Source organism: Gorilla gorilla, chromosome 1, assembly GCF_029281585.2.
Source record: "Gorilla gorilla gorilla isolate KB3781 chromosome 1, NHGRI_mGorGor1-v2.1_pri, whole genome shotgun sequence".
In the NCBI taxonomy this organism is placed as follows: Eukaryota; Metazoa; Chordata; class Mammalia; order Primates; family Hominidae; genus Gorilla; species Gorilla gorilla.
In genome coordinates, this window is record NC_073224.2 from 76,405,817 (window position 1) to 76,426,894 (window position 21,078).

The following is a 21,078-nucleotide window of genomic DNA, read 5'->3' on the forward strand; positions in this document are numbered from 1 at the left end:
TCTAGGTGTGTTTGAGAGAAAGGAAAAGAAACCGCAGGTGTTTATTTCCTGATTTTGTCATGATTAATTATAAGGATAGCATCTCTGCAAATTACTGGTTATGTTAGTGAGTGAATAATAATCTTAAATTAGAGCATGTTTATAGGAATTTTATAATTTGAAGAAGTAAAAGGTATCACAGACACCTCATTTTGCTGGTTTTTGTTCATTTAAATATAGAGCATCTTGAAGGTTAAAATTCCAAAGCCTGATTTGTTTTGTCTGTGTTTATTTACAAGTATGTTTAATCCTACTCTTGTTTTTGAGCTTTTTAATACTGCATGGAATATTAATCATTAGGTGGTCTTAATGTAGATATCTTCAGTGCTTCTACAGAAAGTCATTGTCAGAGAATTCATTCTAATTCAAGGTTAATTAGTGTACCATTAAAATAATGTGTTACAAGAATTAATTGCATTGCAGGTCAGAAAATGTGTTAAAAAGTATGGTGTAAATGTCTGAGAGCACATCATCCTTCTTAAAACATTGCTATACATGTGCCCCGCTTCTGGAAAATATATCCAAAGTGAAAATCACTATGGAGGTCCAGTCATAGGTGTTTCCCCTAAAGTAAATTTTTGGCATCACATGGAAAATTTAAAATATGGGAAATTTAAAATATAACTCCCATTAACAGTAAAGTGTGTTGCTTGTCAGCTTTACCATTGAAACAGCTAAGGATTTATATTTTAGCTTTAGTTGATATAACCCTATTGGGTCAAACCTAAGGAAAATTCAGGAACGTGGCTGAGAGATAGAAATTATCTATACATCTTATGGTAAAAGTACAAGACATATTATGTTGTCCTACTTAACTATTACGTAGTTTTTGTAAGTACCCTATGTAAATATATCACACATCGTCTTAACTATGTAGTAACTCTTGTCAATAGTTTAACCTAATAGCCATAAAATGCACACTTACAATTAGAACTAAAAATGATAGACTTTGAAATTTTGTCTGATTCTTTTAATGTATTAATAAATGCTGTGAAACAATAACATGGACCTGTAGAATATTTTATTCATTAGTATTTATTCGGAGTCTTATTAAAATATCTAATTGTTCATATTGAGGATTTCTGAATTAGAGCCCTAGTAACAGCAGGTCACATTAGAGCTACAAAAATTTTAACATAGGAAACTGCTCTAGTACTCAACAATACATTTTCACCTGGACTTTTAGAATTGTCTCCACTGAAAAATAACTCCTGGCTCAGCGTGGTGGTTCACGCCTGTAATCCCAGCACTTTGGGAGGCCAAGGCAGGCGGATCACAAGGTCAGGAGTTCGAGACCAGCCTGGCCAGCATGGTGAAACCCCATCTCTACTAAAAAGAAATACAAAAATTAGCTGGGCATGGTGGCGGGTCCCTGTAATCCCAGCTATTTGGGAGGCTGAGGCAGAACTGCTTGAAACCGGAAGGCGGAGGTTGCAGTAAGCGGAGATCCCGCCACTGCACTCCAGCCTCGGCAAAAGAGCAAAACTCTGTCTCTAAATAAATAAATAAATAAATAAATAATAACTCCTAGTGGGCTCTGAACAAGGCAAAATAAATTTTTTTTATTTTGATACTACAATAAATTGTGAATCATTCGACCACATTTTTTCTCTGCTTTCCTCCCTCTTAGGATTTTGTGTAAGCCTATTAGAAAACAGATATTTACAGGTAAATAAAAGTAAATCAAGCAAATGAAAGCAAAAGAAGAAGACAATTTGTAGGGAAGAAGTTTTCCTACTTTGTTTTTTGTTTAAAGAATAGATCCTAGTTTAATTATTTCAAATAATAGGTATGTGAAGAGAGTCTGAATGATAAAAAGAATGTAGGCAGTTTTAGAAAAGCTATTCTTGAAAGGTGCTTTTTACTTTAAATCAATCCTTGCCCTAGCTTATATCTATTTAAATCTTTTCTAAAATGACGTAAAGTAGGGATGTCAACTTACTGTGGAAAAACATTCCATTCTTTATAAATGACAACATCATCACCATCCTCAGAAAGTAGTAAGCCATACATCACTCATTTATTCAGAAAAGCCCTTAGCTTTTGGGGTTTTGTTTATTCTTTTGAACCAAGTAGGCTTTTTTTCATTAACTAAAACAAGATTTTCTGGCAGTAGAGAATAGAAATAACACACGTAATAGTAACTGTGAGTCTTTGGTAGACAAGTGTTAAAATTAATATTTCATATTTAGTACTTTATCTCCTAATATTTAGTCATCCATTCTCTTTTACAAGTGGCTTTCACAGTCAACTGTTTGGTGATAGACACTGATAGATTGTACTAGTGTTTTTGAGGTATTTCAGAGTGTAAACTTGCAATAGTAAGGAGAAATGCTTATTTTCAAACTGGTTAAATAATCTTTTTAAGGAATGAACTTGAGGAAATTTAGTTATCATACATTTAGATTATGATTTCTACCTAGGTTTAAGTGTTTGCTTTTTTATTCTTATGATTTCTTTCCAGAAAAAAAGAAGAAATGGACATAATATTTAAGAAAACTATACTTTATATTTAAAGTACAGTTTACAAAGCATTTTCTTATAGTTCATTTAGCAGGTATTATTTATATTATTGTTGTTATTACTATCATTATCTCCACTCTGTAAGTGAACTGATTGAGCTGAAAGCAGGCATTGGGCTAGTACAGACCCAGAAGTAGATATTGGGGCTTCCTGTTGATTGTTTTCATTGTTGTTGTTGTTGTTGTTGTTGTAGTTTTTGAGATGGAGTTTTGCCCTGTCACCCAGGCTGGAGTGCAGTGGTACAATCTCGGCCCACTGCAGCCTCCGCCTCCCGAGTTCAAGCAATTCTCCTGCCTCATCCTCCCAAGTAGCTGGGATTACAAGCACCCATCACCATGCCCAGCTAATTTTTGTATTTTTAGCAGAGACAGTGTTTCACCATGTTGGCCAGGCTGGTCTCGAACTCTTGACCTCAAGTGATCCACCCGCCTCGGCCTTTCAAAGTGCTGGGATTACAGGCATGAGCCACCATGCCCTGCCCCATTGATTGTTTATTGCTTTTTCCATAGTGCATTTTTTATATCAATCATTCTTAGAATAATTAACCCATAATTTTTTATATTTCCTTGTCTTTCTTAAAACATTATATCTTTTACATGGCTCCACAACTGAGATAACAAATTCATTTATCTTCTGTGTTTTTAGGGTAGGGCTCTACTTCACTGGGCCTGTGATCGAGGACATAAGGAACTAGTCACAGTCTTGCTGCAACATAAAGCTGACATTAACTGTCAGGTAAGAGTGATAAGGAAGAGCTTTTATTTTTTAAATTGAAGTATAATTCGCATAACATAAAATTTACCAGATTAACTCTTTTGAAATGTGTAATTCAGTGGCGTTTAGTACATTTCACAATGTTGTGTAATCATTGCTACTATATAGTTCCGTAATACTGTTGTCACCGCAAAAGAAAACCCTGTTCCCACTAAGCAGTCACTTTTTAACATTTTTTTTATTTCTCGCCTTGCCCCAGACCTTGGCAACCACTAATCTGCTTTCTGTTTCTATAGATTTGCCTATTCTGGATATTTTATATAAATGGGAATCATAAAATTTATGGTTGTGTTTGACTTCTTTTACTTAGCATAAAGTTTTGAAGGTGTATCTATATTGTAACATGTAACAATACCTCATTCCTTTTTATGGCTGAATTTTTTTGATATCCCACATGTTGTTTATCCATTAATCAATTGATGGGCAGCTTGAGTTGTTTCTCTCTTTTGGCAGTTGTGAATAATGCCACTGTGAACATTTGTGTCCTTGTATTTTTATTTGAATACCTGTTGTCAGTTCTTTTGGTTGTAGACATAGGAGTGGAGTTACTGGGTCATATGGTAATTTGATGTTTAACTTTTTGAGCAACTGACAAACTGTTTTCCATAGGAGCTACACCATTTTTCATGCCCAGCAGCTGTGTATGATGCTTCCAGTTTCACCACATTCTCACCAATACTTGTTATTTTTGCTTTTTTAAAAATAACTATCTTAGTGGGTATGAAGTGATATCTCATCATGGTATAATTTTGATTTACGTTTCCCTAATGACTAATGATATGGAGTACCTTTTCATATGCTTGTTGACTATTTGCATATCTTTTTTGGAGAAATGTCTGTTTAAGTCTTTGCCCATTTTAAAGTGATTTCTCTTTTTGTTGTTGAGTTGTAGGAGTGCTTTATATATTCTGGATACTAGACCCTTATCAGATACATGATTTGCAAGTGTCTTCTCCCTTTTTGTGGGTTTTCTCTTTATTTTCTTGATAGTGTCTTTTGATGCACAGGTTGTAAATTTTGATGAACTCTAATTTATCATTTGTTTTCTCTTTTTTCCTTTTGTTTATGGTGTCATACTTTAGAAACCATTGCCAAATCCAAGGTCATTAAAATTTACCCCTTTCCAGAACCTAAGGTTTTGGTTTTCTTCCTCTTTTTTATTGTGGTAAAATACTCATAGCATAAAATTTACCATTTTAACAATTTTAAGTGTATAGTTATGTGGCATTAAATACATTTATATTGTGTGTGCCCATCACCACCACCCATCTCCAGAACTTTTTCATCTCCCCCAACTGAAACTCTAACCATTAAACACTAATTTCCCATTCCTCCATTCCCTCAGCCCCTGGCAACTACCATTCTACTTTCTATTTCTGTGAATTTGACTACTCTAGGTACCTCATATAAGTGGAATCATACAATATTTGTCCCTTTTTGACTGGCTTATTTCACTCAGCATAACATCATCAAGGTTCGTCCATGTGGTTGCATGTGTCAAAATTTCCTTCCCTTTTAAAGCCGAATATTATTTGTATGTATTTACCATACTTTGTTTATTCCAATATCTGTGGCACTTGGTTTGCTTTTACCTTTTGGCGATTATGAATAAGGATGCTGTGAACATGGGTGTACAAATGTCTGTTCAAGTCCCTGCTTTCACTTCTTTTGAGTATATACCCTAGAAATAGAATTGCTCGATCATATGATAATTCTACATTTAATTTTTTGAGGAATTGCCATATTGTTTCCCACAGTAGCTGCACCATTTTACATTCCCACCAGTAATACACAGATATTCAAATTTCTCCGCATCCTTGTCCACACTTGTTATTTTCTGTGCTTTTGACAATAGACATCCTAATGACTGATTTGGGTACCTTTTATTTCATTTTCTTGCCTAATTGCTCTGGCTGGGCCTTTCAGTACTAGGTTGAATAGAAGTGGTAACATAGGCATCTTTGTCTTTTTACACTTAGGTTCTGGAAAAAGCTAAAAATAAAAATAAAAAAAATCACACAACACTGGTGTTACCATAAATCATGGTAATATCATCATTAAATTTGACTACCTAATCTTCTGGTCTTTATCTTCAGAATACCTCCTATTTCACAGAGAAAGTAGAATAAATGTTTATCACCAACCCAGATCTCAGCCAGTAGCTCCAGACACACATATCTCTTCTTTGAGGGACACTTCAAACGCACAATATCTAACACTAAACACCAGCATCCCTCAACAGTCCACCCTTCCCCGCCCACTACTCACCATAATTGGCACCATCATCCAACCAGTTCCCAGGAGAATGTATCATAATTTAGTTAACTAGTACCATGTAAATGGACTGTAACAATTTATACTTCCACCAGCAGTGTGTGAAAGAATTCCTGTTTCTCTAGCCATGCCAAATAGTTCATCATAACACTTTTTGTTCTCTGCCTGTTTGATGAATGATGAATGGTATATCATATTTTTAATATAGCTTTTCCTCAGTTTCCCATTGTATTGATGGTATTTTTCTCCTTACAGGAACTTTTTATGTAGTAAGGAAAATTTGCATTCTTTGTGATATAGTTGTTTAAATTTTCCCCCACATTTTCTTCTAGTGCTTTCATTATTTAGTGGTTTTTATCAACTCATCTATAATTGATATATGTATCCTATGTATGTAATAGGAATTTTACTTTTGTCCAGATGGTGCCAACTTTATTTTTTGTCCAGATGACTAGCCAGTTCCAGTAATGTTTATGGAATAATTGGTATCTTTTCTATAGCAATTTGAACTGTCTTATCATAGTCTCAATTCTTTTATGTATTTCAGTCTATCTTGGGGGCTTGTTCTTCCTTTCCATTGCTCTGGTTTTCTGTTCATGTATTTGTGCTACACTGTTTTAAGTATTATAGCTTCAAAATATATTTTTAAATCTGGTTGGGCAAATTCCTTCACTACTCATTCAAAATACTTTCTACTATTTTTGCTTATTTATTTTTCTATGTAAATTTCAAAGTCATTTTTTCAACATCCAGCTTTCCCCAACCACTATTACCACTAAATTAAAACAACAAAGAAAAAAAAAAACTGGCCAGATGCAATGGCTCATGCCTGTAATTCTAGCACTTTAGGGGGCTGAGTCAGGAGGATCACTTGAGGCCAGGAGTTTGAGACCAGCCTGGGCAACATAGTGAGACCTCATCTCCACACAATTTTTTTTTTAATTAGATGTAGTGGTGGGTGCCTGTAGTCCTAACTACTCTGGAGGCTCTGGTGGGAGGATCACTTGAGCCCAGGAGTTTGAGGTTACAGTGAACTATGATTGTCCCACTGCATTCCATCCTGGGTGACAGAGCACAAGACCCTGTCTCTAAAAAACAACAAAACAGTTTTTTTAATCAAACACATTGTTTGGAGGTATTGTATATGGAAATTTCCCCAAGTTAGGCATTGCCTGAGGTTTTTGCCTTGCGGATTTCTTACGTTCTATTTGTTTGGATAGTGTGAGACAAACAATCCAAAAACTATAGGTGGCTTTATAGAACATTCTTTACTAAACACTAAGCTTTAATGCAAAGTAAAAGTTCCGTGTAGGTTTTTAGGACGGATCTGTTAGAATTATATGCCTGGCACAGTGTTTTCCTTTGTATTCACATGACCATTGTGTGTAGCCACCAGCTTTGATTCTCTTTTGACAGTCATAATCTATACAATCTAACTTTAGTTAATGGGATGCTTTTGGCTTTTCCAGTTTGAGTTGCTAACATGCTTCGAAGTCAGAGGGCTTCTGGAGATTAGCACTCAGAATAACTCTTTTGCTTGTAATATCTTCTTTGGTTTTGTTATTGAAAACGCTTTTCAAATATAGACAATACAAACATAATAAATGGAAGGAAAGGTTCATCTCCCTCATGACTCTATATTTCTTAAACAACATTATTATTGACTGGCCTATTGGTTGCCAAAAAGGAAAATCAATTTTATTAGAAGTATTTGCTTGGCCACAGATCTTGGTACTAACTCAGCACAGACAGTCTGATGTTATCAACTATCTGAAGGCTAATTTTTACCATTAGTCTGAAACGAAGCAGTAATTAGAGATATGTCAAAGTCTACTCTGTGTTTTCCTGTCATTTTTTACCCTTCAGTCTATCTCATACATTTTTTTTTATACTGCGGCTTCTATGTTGTGTGACTGTGATGGAATTGAAACTTGAAATTTTATTTCTAAGAAAGATGCTGTATAGATTTCATTTGTTATCTGACAGCATTATGGATACAGTTTTGTCTCTTCCACTGCTTGGTATTGATTTTTAATTCCACTCTGGAAGTTAGGTTCTTGCCACATTTGGGATTAGGATATGGCTTACGTGCGTGCGCGCGCACACACACACACCCTTCTCTGACTTCTTGAGTAGCTTTGATTTTTCAAGCCCTGAAGAAAGATTAAAACTACCCCCCAAAGCACATTAAAAGGTATTTGAATGCTGAACATTTATTGGTAGGAGGAGTAGGAGCATCTGTGGTGTATGTGTCAGTACTGTGTATGTGTCAGTACTGTGTACTGGTGTTATGCAGTTTAAAAGAAAAACATTTTGTTTTAAGTGGTACAGAAATGTGTAAAGGCTTTATGACATATAAATTGTATAAGCTTACGGTTTATAGACTAGCCCTGTGCCCTCTCAGTGAATACCTTGTGCCTGTCTGTGTCTTATAAAAGATTTCAAAAACATGAGAAAAGTATAAAGCAATAAATAAAACCATCTGTAATCCCATTACATAGTACATATCTGTGTGGGGAGGGGTGGGTTGGGTAGGATATAACAAGTATTTAGTGTTTACTATGTGTCAAGAATTTTATGTGCATTGTCTCTTTTAGTCATTGCATCAATCCCATAATGTGCGTATATTATGCTCTACATTTTACTGGTGAAGAAATAGGAGCCTAAAGAAGTTATAGAGCTAGTGAAGGCCAAAGCCTAGATTTGAATATTCTGACTCCAAAGCCCAAGCTCTTAACCTGTTCACTGTAAAATTTGTATATATTTCATTTTCATCTTTTTTCTACTTACATGTATATATTTTAAAGCTATTTAGTATAATATTATACATACAGTTTTTTCTTCATTATTTAAAATTATCAAGTCTAAAATAAATTCAGTGAGGTAATGTACACAAATCTTAAGGATACAGCACAGTGTGTTTTACATACATATACACACACACACACACATCTATACACATACACATACCCTTGTGTAACTACCACCTATTTCAAATTAGAACATTCCTGGAACCTCTAGAAAGTTTGTTCCCTAAAGTTACTTCCTGTCAATATGCATCCTTCACTTCCACCCTGAGGTGACTATTATTCTGAACTTCTGTGACCCCTGATTAGTTCTAACTCTTCTTAAAATTCAAATATTTGGAATAATAAAGTGTATATACTTTTGGATTAAGCTTATTATGTTCAACATAACATTTGTGAGAGTCATTCATGTTACATGTATCATTTGTTCCCTTATTGCTGTATAACATTTCATTGCGTGTATATACCACGATTTTATCTGTTCTGTTGATGGACATTTAGGTGTCTTTTTTTCCCTTCAGTGTCTGGCTATTATGAATAAAGGGGCTGTGAGCTTTCTTGAATGTAGACATATACACATATATTTTCATTCCTCTTAAGATATATACCTAGGAGTAGAATTGCTGGGTCATAGCATAAGTCTATGTTTAACCTTTTGAGGAACTGCTTGTTGTTTTTCAGAGAGGCTGCACCATTTTATATTCTCAGCAGTGATGTATGAGAGTTCTAGTTTCTCCACATCCTTGCCAATACTTGTTATCATCTGTCTTGTTGATTATAGCCACCCTAAGGTATGGGAAGTAGCATCTCACTGCGGTTTTGATTTTCATTTCCTTGATGGTTAATGATATTGAGCATCTTTTCATGTACTCATTGGTCATTTGTATATGTTCATTGTGGAAATTTCTATTCAGATTTTGTGCTTATTTTTAAAATTGTGTTATTTGTCTCTTTATTATTGAGTTATAAGAGTTATATGTTTTGGATACAAGTCCCGTTTCAGATGTATGATTTGCAGATACTTTCTTCAGTTCATCGAATTGTCTTTTTACTTGCTTGATAGTGTCCTTTAAAACATAAAAGTTTTAAATTTTTATGATCTTATTTATTTTTGTTGTTGTTGTTTGTGGTTTTAAGAAATCATTGTCTAATCAAAGATCATGATGATTAAGCCTTTTTCTTCTAAGAATTTTATAGTGTTATCTCTTACATTGAAGTCTTTGATTATTTTGAGTTAATTGGGTAGAGTGTGAAGTAGGGGTCTTAACTTCATTCTTTTACATATGGATATCCAGTTGTTTCACCACCATTATTGAAAAGACTGTTCTTTCCCCCATTAAGTCATTGTAGCACTCTTGTCAAAAATAAATTTGTTTATAAATATGAGGGTTTATTTCTAGATTCTTAATTTTATTCCGTTGATCAGTATGTCTTTCCTTATGTTAATACCACACAGTCTTGATTACTATGGCTTTGTAGTAAGTTTTGAAATTGAGAAGTGTTATTTTTCCGCCTTTTTTCAAGGTTGTTTTGGCTATTCTGGGCCCCGTGAATTTCCATGTGAATTTTAGGATCAGTTTGTTCATTTTTGCCAAAAAGGCAGTGAAGATTTTAATAAGAATTGTGTGAACTCCCATTCACAATTGTTTCAAAGAGAATAAAATACCTAGGAATACAACTTACAAGGGACGTGAAGGACCTCTTCAAGGAGAACTACAAACCACTGCTCAATGAAATAAAAGAGGATACAAACAAATGGAAGAACATTCCATGCTCATGGGTAGGAAGAATCAATATCGTGAAAATGGCCATACTGCCCAAGGTCATTTATAGATTCAATGCCATCCCCATCAAGCTACTAATGACTTTCTTCACAGAATTGGGAAAACCTACTTTAAAGTTCATATGGAACCAAAAAAGAGCCTGCATCTTCAAGTCAATCCTAAGCCAAAAGAACAAAGCTGGAGGCATCACGCTACCTGACTTCAAACTATGCTACAAGGCTACAGTAACCAAAACAGCATGGTACTGGTACCAAAACAGAGATATAGATCAATGGAACAGAACAGAGCCCTCAGAAATAATGCCGCGTATCTACAACTATCTGATCTTTGACAAACCTGAGAAAAATAAGCAATGGGGAAAGGATTCCCTATTTAATAAATGGTGCTGGGAAAACTGGCTAGCCATATGTAGAAAGCTGAAACTGGATTCCTTCCTTACACCTTATACAAAAATTAATTCAAGATGGATTAAAGACTTAAACGTTAGACCTAAAACCATAAAAATCCTAGAAGAAAACCTAGGCATTACCATTCAGGACATAGGCATGGGCAAGAACTTCATGTCTAAAACACCAAAAGCAATGGCAACAAAAGCCAAAATTAACAAATGGGATCTAATTAAACTAAAGAGCTTCTGCACAGCAAAAGAAACTACTATCAGAGTGAACAGGCAACCTACAAAATGGGAGAAAATTTTTGCAACCTGCTCATCTGACAAAGGGCTAATATCCAGAATCTACAATGAACTCAAACAAATTTACAAGAAAAAAACAAACAACCCCATCAAAAAGTGGGCGAAGGACATGAACAGACACTTCTCAAAAGAAGTCATTTATGCAGCCAAAACACACATGAAAAAATGCTCACTATCACTGGCCATCAGAGAAATGCAAATCAAAACCACAATGAGATACCATCTCACACCAGTTAGAATGGCAATCATTAAAAAGTCAGGAAACAACAGGTGCTGGAGAGGATGTGGAGAAATAGGAACACTTTTACACTGTTGGTGGGACTGTAAACTAGTTCAACCATTGTGGAAGTCAGTGTGGCAATTCCTCAGGGATCTAGAACTAGAAATATCATTTGACCCAGCCATCCCATTACTGGGTATATACCCAAAGGACTATAAATCATGCTGCTATAAAGACACATGCACACATATGTTTACTGAGGCACTATTCACAATAGCAAAGACTTGGAACCAACCCAAATGTCCAACAGTGATAGACTGGATTAAGAAAATGTGGCACATATACACCATGGAATACTGTGCAGCCATAAAAAATGATGAGTTCATGTCGTTTGTAGGGACATGGATGAAATTGGAAATCATCATTCTCAGTAAACTATTGCAAGGATGAAAAACCAAGCACTGCACGTTCTCACTCATAGGTAGGAATTGAACAATGAGAATATTTGGACACAGGAAGGGGAACATCACACTCTGGGGCCTGTTGTGGGGTGGGGGAGGGGGGAGGGATAACATTAGGAGATATACCTAATGCTAAATGACGAGTCAATGGGTGCAGCACACCAGCATGGCACATGTATACATATGAAACTAACCTGCACGTTGTGCACATGTACCCTAAAACTTAAAAGTATAATAATAATAAAAAATTGCATTGAATCTATAGATCAGCTTGGGGAATAGTACCATCTTAAAATATTAAGTCCATGAATACAAGATGCCTTCCCATTTATTTAGGTCTTATTTAATTTCTTTCATTGATGTTTTATAGTTTTCAGTGTACAAGTCTTGCACTTCTTCTGTTAAATTTATTACTAAGTATTTTATATTTTTAATGTTATAAATGAAATTGTTTTCTTCATTTCCTTTTCTGATTGTTCATTTTTAATGTATAGAGATACAATTAATTTTTGGCCAGGCATGATGGGTCACACCTGTAATCCCAGCACTTTGGAAGGCCAAGGCAGGAGGATCACTTGAGGCCAGGAGTTTGAGACTGGCCTGGGCAACATAGTGACTCTGTGTTGCTACAAAAATTAAAAAAAAAAAAATTGATCTGTGTTTATTGATCTGTATCCTGCATTCTTTCTGAATGCTTCTATTAGTTCTTACAGTTTGTTAGTGGATTCCTTATAATTTTTATATACAAGATTATATCATTTGCAAATAGAGATAGTTGTATTAGCTGCGTAAAACCAGATGGGAAATACTCCTTTATTCTCTGAAAGAGTGCATTTAAGATTAGTATTAACTATTCTTTAATGCTTAGATGAGGGGTCTTCAGTTCCGGATAAGACTTATTTCTGCCTGTTCTTCCTATTCAGTTCAGATTTAAAACCCTGGACATACACAGCAAATAAACATAAGAAGACTAAAGGGTTAGAAGAAGAGAGCTGACTGACTAGGGACCTCAAGAATTGAGAAATGACCCTGTGGTGATTTCTCTGGGTTTTCTTTCTTTTTTTTTTTTTTTTTTTTTTTTGAGATGGAGTCTCGCTCTGTCACCCAGGCTGGAGTGCCGTGGCGCGATCTTGGCTCACTGCAAGGTCCGCCTCCTGGGTTCACGCCATTCTCCTGCCTCAGCCTCCCGAGTAGCTGGGACTACAGGTGCCCACCATCACGCCCGGCTAATTTTTTTGTATTTTTAGTAGAGACGGGGTTTCATCATGTTAACCAGGATGGTCTCAATCTCTTGACCTTGTGATCCGCCCGCCTCAGCCTCCCAAAGTGGTGGGATTACAGGTGTGAGCCACTGTGCCCGGCTTCTCTGGGTTTTCTTTTTGTTTCTTTATAAGCTGAAGTGGGCTCTGGAGAAGCCCACAACCCAGAAATACCAACGGGTGCAGATAAGAAAAGCCTGTTATCTCTTGCCAAAGGACAGGAAAAGGGGCAATCTAAAAGAGCAGAACTTTTCAACAATACCACCCTAAGCCAGCCAAATACATGGAGGAAGAATATGCCACCCCCTTGCTTGGAGGCTGAAAGGGAAGCCTACACATCCTCTGGCTGGTGGTAGCAAGCAGTGCTTCTCTTCCCCATCAAGGTATTATCAACAGATGCTGAATGAGTACCCTGAGCTTTCAGTTCCTGCCCAGTGGTAGCAGGGAGTGATTTCCTTTCCTCACCAGGGTGGTGCCAGAAGAGGCCAAATGGGAAGCCTAGACTTTCATCTCCTGCCCAGAGGTAGCAGATGATACTCCCCTTCTGTCATAAGTGTGGTGTCAGTGGAGACCAAGTGGTAAGCTTGGATATCCATCATCTCCCACCCTGGAATTAAAAGCAATAATAAGGTAGTACTTCTCCCCTTCCCAAATAGGGAGTGATGGTGTGGGGGAGAATTTTAGAGAGGAGGGAGCTGGAGAAAACGATGCTTTAAACTTGTATGTAGAGTCCTGGAAAGATCCCAGAGTGACTCGTACATTATACTGACCAAAATTAACATGACAGAAGGGTTGAGAACTGAACTACAGTGTGGAATAGTGCCTACATTTTCACATTGACCTCTAAGTAGCACACAAGCAAGGCAGACCCAAATAGTACTGTAAGGGCTCTGAAAATGAAATTATTATTGGAACTACAACTCCTAAAAGTATATCAGGAGCTGCACAAGAAACCCAAATAGAGAAACTGCCTGCTAAACTAGAAGATTTAAATAGAATACAGATTCGCATGCTCAAAATTGAAAATTACTCATCATACCAACAACCTGGGAAATCACAACTCGAATGGTAAAAGGAGGTCAACATACACCAAACAGTGAGATGTTGAAATTATCTGACAAAGATTTTAGAGCAGTCATCATAAAAATGTTTCAATGAGTAGTTACAAACATTCTTGAAACAAGTGGAAAAAACAGAAAATCTCAGCAAAGGAATAGGAGATCTAAAAAGGAACTAAATAGAAATTATAGAATTGCAAATATAATAGCTGAAATAAAAATTCACTGGATGCACTCAATACTAGATGGAAATGATAAAAAGATCAGTGAACTTAAAGCAATAGAAAGTATATAATTTGAATAACAGAGAGAAGTAGATGGAAAAGAAATTAACAGAGGCTCCAGGACTGTGGGACAATTGTAAAAGATCTAACTTTTTTTGTCATCAGAGTGCTAGAAGGAGAGGAGAAAGAGTGTGGAACTACAAGAAATATTCAAAGAGTTACTGGCTGAAAACTTCCCAAATTTGATAAAAGGCATAAACCTATAGATTTAAGAAGCTGAGAGAACCATAGACAGATATACCTGACAAAATCCACAGCAAGACACATTAAAATCAAGCTTTGGAAAATTAATGAGAAAACAACAACAACAACATTGAAAGCAGTTAGAAGGAAAAAGTACACTGCAGATGCTCCTCAACTTATGATGGGCTTACATCCTGATAAACCCATCATAAGTTGAAAATATCATAAGTTGAAAATACACTTAATACACCTAACTTATCTCATAGCTTAACTACTGAATGCGGTTTTTGTTTGTTTTTTGAGACAGTGTCTAGCTCTGTCGCCCAGGCTGGAGTGCAGTGATGCAATCTTGGCTCACTGCAACCTCTGCCTCTTGGGTTCAAGCTATTCTCCAACCTCAGCCTCTAGAGTAGCTGGGGCTACAGGTACGCACCACCATGCCTGGCTAATTTTTGTATTTTTAGTAGAGACAGGGTTTCACCATGTTGGCCAGGCTGGCCTCAAACTTCTGACCTCAAGTGGTCCACCCGCCTCGGCCTCCCAAAGTGCTGGGATTACAGGTGTGAGCCATTGTGCCCAGCCTTTTCTATCCTTTTACTTGTACCCTATGTGTATGTGTTAGTCTACTTGGTCCGCTGTAACAAAATACACAGACTGAATAGCATAAACAACAGACATTTATTCCCACAGTTCTGGAGGTTCTAAATCAAAGATAAAGGCGCCAACAGGGTTGGTTTCTGGTGAGGCCTCTCAACTTGGCTTGTAGATAGCCACCATCTTGCTGGGTCCTCATGGGCCTTTCCTCTGTGCTCATATATGGAGAGATCTCTAGTGTCTCTCTCTCTTCTTGTAAGGGAACCAGCCCTATCACATTAAGGCCCCACCTTTATAACCTAATTTGACCTTAATTAGCTCTTTAAAGGCCCTATTTCTAAATATAGTCATATTGAGTGTTAGGGCTTCAACATAGAAATTGGGTGTGGGGGAGCACAATTTAGTCCATAACACTGTATCTTTATATTTAAGGCACGTCTCTTATAAACAGTGTGTAGTTGGGTTTTGGTCTTTATCTAGTATGATAATCTTTGTCTTTTAATTGCAGTGTTTAATTCATTTACATTTAATGTAATTACTGGTATGGTTGTGTTTAAGTCTACCAGCTTGCTATTTGTTTTCTGTTTGTCCCATCTGCTCTGTTTCTCTATTTTTTTCTTTCCTGACTTCTTTTGTGTTTATAAGTATTTTGTTGCATGTATAGAATGTGTAATGATAAGTCAGGGTATTTGGGGTATCCATAACCTGGAGAACATTTCAGGTTCTCTTTTCTAACTGCTTTGAAATATACAATGCATTGTTGCTAACTGTAGTAACCCTACTCTGCTATGAAACATTATACCTTCTATCTAACTGTATGTTTATACCTATTGATCAAACTCTTTTCATCACTACCTCCCACCAGCACACTTTTTCCAGCCTCTGGTATCAGTCCTTCTACCCACTACCTTCATGAGATCAACTTTTTTAGCTCCTACATATGAATGAGAACATGTAAAATTCGTCTTTCTGTGTCTGGCTTATTTCACTTGACATAAGGGCCTCCAGTTCTATCCACATTGCTGCAAATGTCATGATTTCATTCTTTTTCATAGCTGACTAGTATTCCATTGTGTATGCATACCACATTTTCTTTATCCATTCATCTGTAGATGGACACTTCAATTGATTCCATATCTTTGGTATTGTGAATAGTGCTACAGTGAACATCAAAGTGCAGGTGTACCTTTGGATACACTTATTTATTTTCCTTTCGATAAATACCCGGTAGTGGGATTGCTGAAGTGTATGTTAGTTCTGTTTTTAGTTTTTTATGAAATCTTCATACTGTTGCCCCATAGTGGCTGTACTAATTTACATTCTCACTAACCATGTATAAGAGTTTTTCTCTGCATCCTTGCCAGCATCTGTTAATTTTTAATCTTTTAATAATAACCATTCTAACTGGGATAAGATGGTATCTCGTGGTCTTGATTTACATTTCCCTGATGATTAGTGATGTTAAGCATTTCTTTCATGTAGCTGTTAGCTATTTGTTTGTCTGCTTTTGAGAAATGTCTATTCACATCCTTTACTCATTTTTTAATAGGATTATTATTTTTTAACTATTGAATGGTTTGAGTTTCTTGTATATTCTGGATATTAGTCCCTTGTCAGATAATTTGCAGATATTTCCTCACATTCTACAGGTTGACTCTTTACTCTTTTGATTGTTTGCTGTGCAGAAGCTTTGTAGTTTAATATAGTCTCATTTAGCTATTTTTGTTTTTTTTTTAAATCTCTGCTTTCAAAGTCTTAGCCATAAAACCATTGTCTAGACCAAGTTCCGTATGTTTTCATCTAGTAGTTTTATAGTTGCAGGCCTTGTATTTAGGTATTTGATTCATCTTGAGTTGATTTTTATATATGGTGAGAGATGGGAATCCAGTTTATTCCCTTGCATGTGGATATCCAGTTTTTCCAGCACCATTTATTGAAAAGGATGGCCTTCCCTCAATGTATATCCTTGGCATCTTTGTTGAGTATCAGTTGACTCTAAATACCTAGATTTACTTCTGGATTCCCTATTCTGTTCCACTGGTCTGTGTGTCTGGTTTTATACCAATACCATGTTTTTTTGGTTACTATAGCATTATAATATATTTTGAAGTCAGACAGTGTGATGCCTCCAGCTTTGTTCTTTTTGCTCAGGATTGCTTTAGCTATTTGGGCTCTTTTCTGGTTCCATACACATTTTACAATTATTTTTTCTATTTCTGTGAAAAATGACGTCAATATTTTGATAGGGGTTGCATTGAATCTGTAGATTACTTTGGGCAGTATGGTCATTTAAACAGTATTCTTCTAACTCATGAGCATGGCATGTCTTTCTATTTTTTTGTGAATTTCTTTTGTCAGTTTTGTAGTTTTCCTTATAGAGATCTTTCACCTCCTTGGTTAAATTTATTCCCAGGTATTTTTTTTATAGCTGTTGTAAATGGGATTGCTTTCTTGATTTCTTTCTCAGCTAATTCATTATTGGGGTACGGAAACCCTACTGATTTTTTATATGTTGATTTTGTATTCAACTTGACTGAATTTGTTTATTAGATCTAAGAGATTTTTGGTGGAGCCTATAGGTTTTTCTAGATATAAGATCATATCATTGTCAAAGAAGGACAGTTTGACTTCAAGTTTTCCTGTTTGGATGGTTTTTCTTTCTTTCTCTTTCCTAATTGCTCTCACTAACACTTCCAGTACTGTGTTGAATAGGAGTGGTGAAAGTGGGCATTCTTGGCTTGTTCCAGTTCTTGGGGGAAAGGTTTTCCGATTTTTCCCCATTTGGTATGATGTTAGCTGTGCGTTTGTCATATAGCTTTTATATGTTGAGGTATGTTCCGTCTATGCCTAGTTTGTTGAGTGTTTTTTGAAGAGATGTTGAATTCTATCAAATGCTTTTTCTGTGTCTGTTGAGATGGTCGTATGGTTTTTGTCCTTCATTTTATTGATGTGATGTATCACATTTATTAATTTGTGTATGTTGGACCATCCTTACATCCCTGGGATAAGTCCCATTTGATCATGATGTATTCTGTACTGTTGGATTTGGTTTGCTAGTATTTTGTTGAGAATTTTTACATTTATGTTCATCAGGGATATTGGCCTGTAGTTTTCTTTTTTTGTTGAGCCCTTATCTGATTTTGATATCAGGTAATGCTGGCCTTGTAGAATGAATTAGGGGGAATGCCTTACTCTTTAGGTTTTTTTTAAAGAATGGTTTGAGAACTGGTGTTAGTTCTTTTTTGAAAGTTTGGTAGAATTCAGCAGTGAAGCCATCCAGTCCTGGACTTTTCTTTGTTGAGAGACTTTTTATCACTGATTCAATCTCATTACTCACTATTGGTCTATTCAGGTTTTATTTTTCTTCCAGATTCAATCTTGGCAGTTTGTGTTGTCCAGGAAGTTACCCATTTTCTCTAGGTTTTCTAGTTTTTTTATTGTGTAATTGTTCATAATTGTCTCTGATGATCCTTTGTATTTCTATGGTATCAGTTTCAATGTCTCCTTTTCGTTTCTGATTTTGTTTATTTGGGTCTTCTCTCTTTTTTTCTTGGTTAGTCTAGCAAGTGGTTTATTAACTTCTGTTTATCTTTTCAGAAAACCAACTTTTCATTTTGTTGATTCTTTGGTTTTGGGTTTTTTGTTTGTTTGTTTTTTAGTCTCTTGTTTAGTTTTGCTGTGATTTATTATTTCTTATACTAATTTGGGGTTTGGTTTGTTCTTGTTTCTCCTTTTCTTTTCTTTTCTTTTTTTTTTTTTTTTTTTTGAGATGCAGTCTTGTTCTGTCACCCAGGCTGGAGTGCAGTGGTGCAATCTCGGCTCACTGCAACCTCTGCCTCCTGGGTTCAAGCTATTTTCCTGCCTCAGCCTCCCTGGTAGCTGGGATTACAGGCATGCACCACCACGCCCGGCTAATTTTTGTATTTTTTAGTAGAGATGGGGTTTCACCATGTTGGCCAGGCTGGTCTCAAACTCCTGACCTCAGGTGATCTGCCCACCTCGGCCTCCCAAAGTGCTGGGATTACAGGCCTGAGCCACTGCACCTGGGTGTTCTTGTTTTTCTAGTTCCTTGAGGTGACTTGTTAGATTGTTCATTTGAAATATTTCTACTTTTTTGATGAAGGTTTATATTGCTATAAACTTCCTTCTTAACACTGTTTTTACTGTATCCCATAGGTTTTGGTACCTTGTGTTTTGATTTTCATTTGGTTCAATAAATTTTTTTTATTTCCTCCTTAATTTTTCTCTTGACCCAATGGTGATTCAGGAGCATGTTGTTTAATTTCCATGTATTTATACAGTTTCCAAAGTTCCTGTTGTTATTGATTTCTAGTTTTATTCCATTGTGGATTGAGAAGATACTTGATATGATTTCAGTTTTTTAAAATTTCTTGAGACTTGTTTTGTGACCTAACGTATGGTCTGTCCTGGAGAATTTTCTGCATGCTGATGAGAAGAATGTGTATTTTGTAGCTGTTGGACAAAACGTTCTGTAAATATCTCTTAAGTCCTTTTGGTCTAATGTGCAGTTTAAATCCAGTATTTCTTTGTTGACTTTCTGTCTAGATGATTTCTGTCTGGTGGCGAGAATGGTGTATTAAAGTCCCCAATTGTTATTGTATTGGAGTTTATCCCGCCCTTTAAATCTAATAATATTTGCTTGATATAATATCTGGGTGCTGCGGTGTTGGGTGTATGTTTACAATTGTAACCTCTTTCTAAATTAATCCTTTATTATTGTATAATGACCTTCATTGTCTCTTTTTACTGGTTTTGACTTAAAGTTCATTTTGTCTGATAAAAGTATAGCTACTCCTGCTTGCTTTTGGTTTCTGTTTGCGTGGAATATCTTTTTCATCCTCTCATATTGAGGCTGTATGTGTCTTTACAGGTGAGATGAGTTTCTTGTAGGCAGTATATAGTTGAGTCATTTTTAAAAGCCATTCAGCCACTGTGTATCTTTAAAGTGGAAAATTTAATTTACTCACATTTAAGGTTATTATTGATATATGAGAGCTTATTCCTACCATTTTATTGCTTGATTTCTGGTTGTTTTGTATATCCTTTGTTCCTTTATTTCTCTCTTATTTTTTATCATTGTAGTTTAGTGGTATTCTGTAGTGGTAACATTTGAGGTTTTTCTCTTTCTTGATTTGTGTGTTTGCTCCACCAGTGGTTTTTATATTTTCGTGTGTCTTCATGATGGTAGTTATTGTTGTTTCACTTCTGGGTGTAGGACTCCCTTAACCATTTTTTTTTTTTAACTTTTAAAAACCTATACAGCATGTTATTATACTGAGTATCCCTTAAGCATGTCTTGTAGGACCTGTCTAGGGTGATGAATTCCCTCAGCTTTTGCTTGTCTGAGAACAACTTTATTTCTTTTTCATTTCCGAAGGATAATTGTGCTGGGTATAATATCCTTGGGCAATTTTTTTCCTTCAGGACTTTGAATATATCATCCAATTCTCTCCTGGCCTGTAAGGTTTCTACTGAGAAATCTGTTGTTATTCTGATGGGGGTTCCTGTGTAGGTGATTAGATGCTTTTCTCTCTCTGGTTTTAGAATTTTGTCTTTGATTGTTCTTTGTTTGTTTTGTTTTGTTTTTGTTTTTGTTTGTTTTTGCCACATGATCTCACTCTGTCACCCAGTAGCATGATAATGGCTCACTGCAGCCATGATTTCCCAGGCTCAAGCAATCTTCTTGCCTCAGCCTCCCAAGTAGCTGGGACTGCAGATGAGTGTCACCATGCTCAACTAACTTGTTTATTTTTTGTAGAAATGGAGTTTCACCATATTGCCCAGGCTGGTCTCGAACTACTGGGTTCAAGTGATCCTCCTACCTCACCTCTCAAAGTGCTGGAATTGTAGGCATGAGCCGCTATGCTTGGCCTGTCTTTGACTTTTGACAGTTTGACTATAATGTGGTGTGGAGAAAACATTTTTACATTGTTTCTATTTGGGGATCTTTGAGCTACCTATATCTGGATGTCTAAATTTCTTGCTAGACTTGGGAAATTTTCACTTATTATTATAGTTTTTCTAACCTTTTGTTTTCTCTTTGCCTTCTGGGGTTCCAATACTTTGCCTATTTGGTCATTTTATGGTGGCCCATATGTCACAG

General features: G+C 36.1%; 1 protein-coding gene across 1 annotated transcript in view; it reads left to right on the forward strand.

The window, feature by feature from the left end:
* ACBD6 (acyl-CoA binding domain containing 6) overlaps positions 1-21,078 on the forward strand; it is a 218,666-nt gene that overhangs the window by 104,686 nt on the left and 92,902 nt on the right. The window contains exon 6 of the mRNA XM_004027995.5: positions 3,208-3,297. Coding sequence (XP_004028044.2) covers positions 3,208-3,297 — 90 coding nt within the window. The remainder of the gene's footprint in view (positions 1-3,207; positions 3,298-21,078) is intronic.